General features: G+C 35.1%; 1 protein-coding gene across 1 annotated transcript; it reads left to right on the top strand.

The window, feature by feature from the left end:
* The first annotated feature begins 3,839 nt into the window (after positions 1 to 3,839).
* On the top strand, positions 3,840 to 4,947 carry LOC149684730 (uncharacterized). Its single transcript, XM_089870906.1, has one exon. It carries the CDS (start codon positions 4,093 to 4,095, stop codon positions 4,837 to 4,839), a length of 747 nt encoding a protein of 248 aa, XP_089727032.1. The 5' UTR covers positions 3,840 to 4,092; the 3' UTR covers positions 4,840 to 4,947.
* The last annotated feature ends 3,743 nt before the right edge of the window (positions 4,948 to 8,690 follow it).

Below are 8,690 nucleotides of genomic sequence, written 5' to 3' on the forward strand. Positions count from 1 at the left end.
GAACAAGTTGGAAAAACCAAAATCTTACCTCTCTGAATCAATAGGAGGACTAATACTACAAACTTATTGACCTAGATATAGAATCATTTCTCTATTTTTGAAGTAAAACTTTATGAATTATTAAAGCAGTATTAAAAGCTTAGCGAATAAACAATAAAGCAGACGACATTTTATATCCAATAAAGAAATGTCTTGAACACAAGGGAATAAAAAGGAAATGAAGTGTATAATTTTAGGAGAGATATTACCTTGCTGTGTTAGAAAAGGCCCAATTGTCTACGCCTCAACTTTTAACCCTATATTCTCATACCTACATTCACAAATGGTTTGCAGTGTAAACACTATTGTCTCGTTTCACCCCAACGATATTCTTAGTTTGCCAACATGAGTGTGAACGTTAAATATTACCAAAGCTGAGTTGTGGTTAGACGCAATGAAAGTCAATGCGCACCATAACATTAATGAAAACGCCGAAGCTAGAAACCGATTACGATTACCCCTTCGCTGATCTAATTGCCACCATGATGCTTTCTTCTACTATAAAATCGAAAACTTATTATTTATACTTGTATTTAACTATCGGCTCATTCTGAACCGTAAATGTCTCTTAGTTACAAACACTCAGGTCTCAATTATTTACTCTTTGGTTCACTAAGCCTATTGCGGTAATATAAAAACAGCCATTTCAAATAGAAATATTAATAAATATCCTTGGAATATTAAAATGAAACAGAGCTTTACAGGTAATAAACTACTAAAGGCATCGTAATTACGAAAAATATTTCCACATATTTACTTTATATTATGGATAAAGGGAGAATTAAGGTTCTCTAGGACTAATTTACACATCGACACTAGGCAAACTGCTAACGCAGCGCACTAGTGTAACAACGGACGGACACACACAGACAAACACATAGACTGCTGTTTAACTCTTTCTGTGTTAATTTTGAGTTGAGAAACAACATAATCTTAAAAACTTATAAATATAACTAATATTATTGCGTGAACCTTTGGTGGAAGCCCCACCACTGGGTGGCTAGACGTTTCTCGTAACCTTAGCCGATCGCCGTGTATGTCTTTACCTCAACGATGGTGATGGAGATAGAAGCCAGTATGTACAGACTGGTGTCCATGTGTGATGGACAAAAGACCGGATGATGGTGGTGTTTAGAAGCCAATAAGTACAGATTGGTGTCCAGGTGTGATGGACCAAAGATATGGTGGTGGTCTGAAGCCAGTAATTACAGACTGGTGTACATGTAGGATGGACAGAAGAGCGGATGATGGTGGTGTTTAGTAGTCAAAAAGTACAGACTGTTGTCCATGTAAGATGGACCAAAGACAGGGTGATGGTGGTGATTAGAAGCCAGTAAGTACAGACTGGTGTTCATGTGTGATGGGCAAATGACCAGAGGACGGTGATGTTAGACAGATGATGGAGTAATAGCCATTGTAAGTTGAATACAACTTTCCGGTTTGGAAATTGAGAACACATTTGCCCCGATTTGCCAACTGCGAACACGGTCCCCTGGGGTGTAACAACAAACAGATTCACAGAAACAAACACAGACAGAGACGTTGAAATTAGAACCTCTCCGTGACATACGTCACTCGGAGAGGTAAAAAGTAAAAGTTTCAAGGCGGTTAGACGGCAAGTTAGAGTCGTCTGCTGTAGAGTAATGAAAAATTAGCGTAGTCTTCTCTAATCTTTCGAAGTACTTACATTTTTAATTAAATTGACATACTTAAGACTTAATTGATTTTGATGAGACTTGAAAAAGGCACACCTTGAATAGTTACTTTTTAATTTGAAAGTATTCCGAAACGTAACTTCGCATTAGTTTTTAAATGATTCGACGTGCTGGAGGACCAAAAACCCGTGTTATTTCTATGGGAAAATAAGAGAAGAACTGCGAATTTTCATTTAACATTACGGGAGGGTGTGGGATCTTATCTAGAAGGGCGTACCGGCCCTCAGGAATAAGCAGGTGACAGTCAACCAGTGTTGAGATATTGGTTTGTAGTACAAATTTTCAGCAGCAGATTCTAGCAATTTTAGGGCAGAATAAATTTTATTATTATTTGTTTCTAAACTTAATTCAACCGAGTGACGATGACTTCACGGTGAGGTTTTACACAGGACGTGTCGGTGTGCGTCTGCATAAGATTGACAAGTGGGGATACTGACAATCTTTTCACCCACATAGTGGGGACCCGACTTACATGTGGGGACATTTTAAAGTCCTCACATGTAAGTAATAGAGCCCAAATTAATTTTTTTGAAAAAGTCCCCACTTGTAAGGTACTTGGGTTTTTCACATTACTAGTGGGGACCATGGAAATTAACACATATCCGAGAGATGTCGCCAGAGGTTTTCACACACCCGGGTACCCAGTTGTACGAAATGAGGACCATATGGTCTCTTCGGCGTACATGTTGGGGCTCAAAAATGGGTTTTCATTACAATAAGCACAGATAGATGTCGCTACTTTAGAAATAGAAAATATACATTATTCAGCTATAACAATATAAAATCTTGTATCTCACAAACCGAACGGTGATTTTTTCATAATTTAATTACACTTGACGTACGAAAACTACCTTTCCTAATTCTTTAGGCGTCATTAAATTAACTACGTTTAAAACATTAACTCGATTAAAAAACTGTATGTCCCCAAATGTACATTAAAAAGACGGCCAAGTTCCCCACATTTTAAAATGGGACCAACGTTACATATAATGTAAATTTCATCATAATTATGAATATTTTAATAAAAAAAAGTGAATTAAAATGAATTTTGAAAACATATATTTTAAGGACCCCACTTGTCCGTTGAAATGACAGCGAAGGTCCCCACTTGTAAAATTTTCGAGTTTTAAAAAATATCTTCAAATACTTGAAGATCCTATTTCGTAAATTTCATCATAATAATCAGTATTTTAATTACAAAAGTATAATATACATGTAATAGCTCGATCCATAAAATTCTGTCATAGACGTAACATGGAGGCTGTATCCTATTAGATGTTGGACGGGAAACTGTCGTTATTCATGTAGTCCTTGCTTTTTAGGGGAATTATAGTAAACATGGCTGCCAGTCAACGTAAGATTTATTTATGTCGTCTGCTCGCGGGTCATCGGTCGGGGATTGTTTTGAAAATGAGTAATAACAGAAAGAAGGGTAATACATGTTGTATCCCAAATTGTTACAGCAATAATGTGTCTTCGGAGGGTGTAAGTTTCCATCTTTTCCCAAAAGAAGAAATAATTAGAAACGAATGGATTGGAAGAATTCGTTTCGTGGCGTTAAAAATGTGTAATTCGCCAAGTCCAAGTGTTAGTAAAACGAAAACCCGGGCCCTTACTCCAGTCAAAAATCCTTTGAATTGGGTGCCAGCAAAAACTCATTTGGTGTGTGGGTTACATTTTCAAAGAGGTGGCAAGAAGAAAAGCGGTGATTTGTATCCAATTTATATTGGCGACTACGAGTTTCCTCAGGGAAAACTAATTGCTACTACTGTAGAGTATAGTGATGTTCCGGAAGTAGCTGCATTTGAGACTGTAGATACCGAAATAATGCCAAACCAAAAAAGGAAAAGGATTTCAGGTATGATTGTTAGTTTCATTTTGTGCCAAAAAATGACTATAACACGCATAAAATATTTTAGACCATACATATTCGAGCGAGGGGTTTTATGGGGGACGAAGTTTTACTTCAGCTAGAAGTGACAGAGAGCTTGAAGCGAAAATACTTTTGTTAGAAGATAAACTGTCAAGAAAAGAACAAGAAAACTGGCATCTGAAAGACAAAATAAAGCAATTGGAAGAATTGATAGTGAAAAATGATGAATTAAACAAAAATAAGAGTGCTCAAGATTTCAGTTTTGATAATATTTCTACAAATGCTCAAAAACTCAAGTTTTATACTGGGTTTCACTCTGTTGAAGATTTCAATGATTTATTTGAGTTTGTAAAAGATGATTTGCCAAGTTTGAATTTTTACAATAGCGCAAAAGCCTACGAAAGAAAAACTCCACGAAATGAATGTTCGAAAGGGAGACCTGCTAGCCTAGATTTTAAAAATCAAATGTTTTTAACCCTTTGTCGGATCAGAGTTGGATTGTTAGAGGAAGATCTTGCGTATCGCTTTGGTATTAGTAAAACGACAGTAAGCAATATATGGATAACGTGGGTGGATCTCCTTTACAGAAGACTTACACGTGTGCCCATTTGGCCCTCCCGAAAAGTTATAGATGAATTCATGCCTGAATCCTTTAAAACGCTGTATCCATCTACACGTGTCATAATAGATTGCACAGAACTTTTTATTGAAAAACCAAACCATTATACTACGCAGAGTGACACATACTCTCAGTATAAAAAGCACAACACAGCGAAAGGATTGCTTGGGATTTCTCCTAACGGACTAGTTACGCTCGTTTCTAAATTATCCCCTGGAAGAATTTCCGATAAAGAAATTACAATAGAAAGTGGATTGTTAGACCTCTTAGAAAATGACGACTCAATAATGGCAGATAGGGGTTTTATAATTGAAGAAGAATTGAGGAGTAAAGGCGTAAAATTGAATATCCCCCCATTTTTAGGTAAACGATCGCAACTTTCAAAAGAAGAAGTTGAAAAAACCAGAGAAATAGCTAACTTGAGGATCCATATTGAGCGTGTGATAGGGGAAATAAAAAATAACAGGATACTTAAGTATGTATTTCCAAATTCTATGCACATCCAACTTAACAAAATTTGGACGATTTGCGGATATTTAACAAATTTCATCAACGAACCACTGCTTGAACGGGTCATTGTAAAAAATACCTAAAATTGTGATGAATTTGAAAATTGTATCAAATAATTAAACTAAGCCAACTTTCTGTAAATTTTTGTAGCGTTTATTTTATCACAGTAAATCTTATCTATATGCAAATTACAATAAATAAGAAAACAAAATGAATTTGGCAAATTTTTGTACTATTTATTTCATCACATTGTTTTTTACTGAGATCATATTTGGCAAATTTTCGTACTATTTATTTCATCACATTGTTTTTTACTGAGATCATATTTGGCAAATTTTTGTACTATTTATTTCATCACATTGTTTTTTACTGAGATCATTTTTGTCAAATTTTTTATTTTTGTACTATTTATTTCATCACATTTTTTTTACTGAGATCATACTTGGCAAATTTTTGTACTATTTATTTCATCACATTTTTTTTTACTGAGATCACATCAATAATAGGAATACTAAAAGTGTTTCGTGTAAAAATCACATAGTTTGGGAACCATCGTTAAGTGAAAAAGTTCTTTGTCAAAATTTATTCTTTGGCAAAATGAATCTTTTTCAGTAACTATAAAAAAATCGCACCACTTGAAGCCTGTAACACCAAGTTGACCCTGAACCTGGTAAAAATAGTTATGATTTTCTTTCAGTTTTATTTCTCCATTTTTTTCTAATTTTAAACATGGTGCAGCTCTATTTAAAATAGCTTCTTTTATCGTCAAGTTTTCTTTTTTAGCTTTTGACAGGGTCTTAATTTCTATAAGTCCATATTCATTACATGTTTTATCATAACAAATTCTGTCTGGGGAAGCTCCAAGAATTGGTATGGAGGGATTAACGCAGAATCCAACCTTGAAAGTAACTACCTCTCCTCTTTTCATTTCATAATACATTTCAACAGCTTTATTCTCGTTATTCAGTCCTTCTTGAACATAAACATTTGAGCTTAAATCCGTACCTTTTTTAAGCGTTTCTATGTACTTGGGTGTTACCTCTTTCCTTCGTTTTATTACTTCCCCGAATTTGGACGCCGTTAATCTATTTTCCCGCTCGCTTTTCCAAAGTTGGCAATTTTTGGATTTCTGATCTGCTTGATCTCTGGTTAAAGTTTCTAATTCTTTTGCCTGCTCTATTGTTATTACGCAATTGGGTGGAAAAATTAAATCTTCAGATGGCAACAGATTAGGGAATGGAATTGCTGGTTCTGATATTTTTAACTCGCTACTAGCTTCTTCAAGACTAGATTCTGGCACTGCTGATTTGATTATTGCCGTTGGTTTAAAATCATTTTCAGCGATAATCATTCTTAGCATTCTTCGCTTTTCTGAAGATTTGTTTACAAATTTTTCTAGTCTTTCACGTAGCTTGATGTTATCTTCCTCTGTTTGGGCTTCATTCAAGTTTGGTAAAGATGTAAAACATTTCACCTTGGAAGATGTTTGTATAATTTTTGGTTCATTGAAACGATGCAATAATTTATGCCTCACAAACTCTAAATCTGAAAAATCTTTAGATACCAGCTTCGAGGTTCTAGGCGTGGTATTCCCCCATTGCCTGGGACCTTCTGTACAAGATTTATCATCCCGAACATAAGTGAGCTTATCAATTTTACAGTCCCATAAATAAAACAATAATGCACAGACATGTTTGCAGACACCGGCAGTCCCGCAAGGGCATTGGCAATACCCGTTTAAAACTAGACCGCTTCCACAATCAATCTCAAGTTGAACGTCATATTGTTTTGAACTATAGGAAGAAATTATCACACACTTTACAAATAACGAATCAAGAGTAGAGACTGGTGAGCACAGGAACACTTTGCCAACTTTCTTCGCTTTGACCATTCTGTTCCCATCTTCTAGATGCTTCGTCGCTTTGTGTAGATAAAAGTAGTCCATAATGCTTTTCATGGTAAAACTTTTCGGAAGACATTTTAACTGTTTTGTCCAGGGTCCACTGGGTAAATTATGTAGTTTCAAACGTGCCGCCTTTTTATCAAGTTGATTTTCAGCCTTTCTTTTAGATCTTTGATTTAGGTCTTTTTCTTGCAACACTAGCTTAGGCTTATCATAGGAGACTTTGTCTACAGCTTTTCTACCCAAATTCTCCATAATTAAGTAGGCCTACATTAAAAAATTATCCATTTTAATCACCTTGACGTTGGCAGTTAATTATTAATATTAAATTATTACATACCTTTTCAGTCTGACACCCTCAATTTCAGTTATAATTTATAAAGCCTCGGACTTAAGCAGCCGAACTTAACAGTTGTAAAATCTCCCGTCATAGTAGGCACCACCCACTTTTAAAACGGGGAAATTTGGAGATTCAGTTGGGAAATATTTTCTAGGAAAATACGCTAAATCTATGGCAGCCCTGTGGCTCAGTTTTGTCATAGATTCCCACCTTGCCTGGAACAGGGGGGGAAATCACTTCTGCCGGATTTTATGGATCGAGCTATTAGAAAATGTGTGTATAAAAGACCCCACTTGTCTGTTGAAATGACAGCGAAGGTCCCCACTTGTAAATTTATCAAGTGTGAAAAATTATCTTCAAATACTTGACACTAATTCAAAATCTAAAAATTTATACACAAATGTCCCCAGATATAAGGTAGGAAGACGGTTTAGGTCCCGACTTGTAAACCTGAAATTAGCTCAAAACTTAACTGTTAAGCTAGAAATAGGACTGATTACTTAAATTTCATTCTGATAATCTATATTTTAGCTATAAAATTAAAATATACATGAAATTTGAAAATGTGTGTTTAAAAGACCCCACTTGTCTGTTGAAATGACAGTGAAGGTCCCCACTTGTAAATTTATCGAGTGTGAAAAATGATATTGAAATACTTGATGGAACCATAAAGGCTTTGACACTAATTCAAAATCTAATAATTTATACACAAATGTCCCCAGATATAAGGTAGGAAGACGGTTAAGGTCCCCCACTTGTAATCCTGAAATTAGCTCAACACTTAAGTGTTAAGCTAGAAATAGGTCAAATACCAAAATTTCATTATAATAATCAATATTTTAACTATGAAATTATAATATACATGAAATTAGAAAAAGTGTGTTTAATAGACCCCACTCGTCTGTTGAAATACCTAAAACAATCTTATAGGATTTGACACAAATTCAAAATCGAAGTGTTTGTTAAGAATTCTCCTCAAATATATGGGGAGGAATTCATAAATTTCATCTGCTTGGAATCTTTAACAGCCGTGTTCTGGGTCTTTCTGCGTCAATTAATGGGGGCAGGTGTAGAAGTCGTCACTCGTGACGTCATGCATAATGTATATTGACATTTACCTGATATTGACATGGCTAAAATCCTACTCTGAGATTCCCTATTAGCACCGAACCCTAATGTAAACAAATTCACTTTGCGTGTGCTGAACGAGTAAACCTTGGGTTGTATTTACTTTTTAAGTTTTAATTTATGGAGTTTAAATTGAGGTTCGTCTTAAGTCAATGCGTAACTTTCTCTTTAAGCTCGATTTTCACCATTCTTAATATTTTTATTTTTTGGTTTTAATGGCTAAACATTTGTTGATAACAGAAGAAGTTTTTTGTGTAAGAGTATGAGTTATTAAGTCTTTGCGAGAGGAGGATTTATTTTGTTGTTTGGTAGATTAGATTAATTTTTTCCTGTGGTTTTATTGATTTGAATGGCGAGGAAGGTTTTTTGTAAATAAATTTTTAAACCGTTCGATGGGAACTTATTTTGATTATTCGATATATACTCTGTTCCAGCATTAGTTTTCAGCACTAGCCAAACTAGGTCTCTATGTAACGACGAACAAATATTTTTTTCAGTATAGATAGTTTTCACACATGGAGAATTCATACCATTTACACCAGGAGACCGGGCTATCTGGCGGA

Source organism: Phalangium opilio, unplaced genomic scaffold, assembly GCF_054372755.1.
Source record: "Phalangium opilio isolate 3A_F unplaced genomic scaffold, DU_Popi_V2 ptg000032l_1, whole genome shotgun sequence".
NCBI lineage: Eukaryota > Metazoa > Arthropoda > Arachnida > Opiliones > Phalangiidae > Phalangium > Phalangium opilio.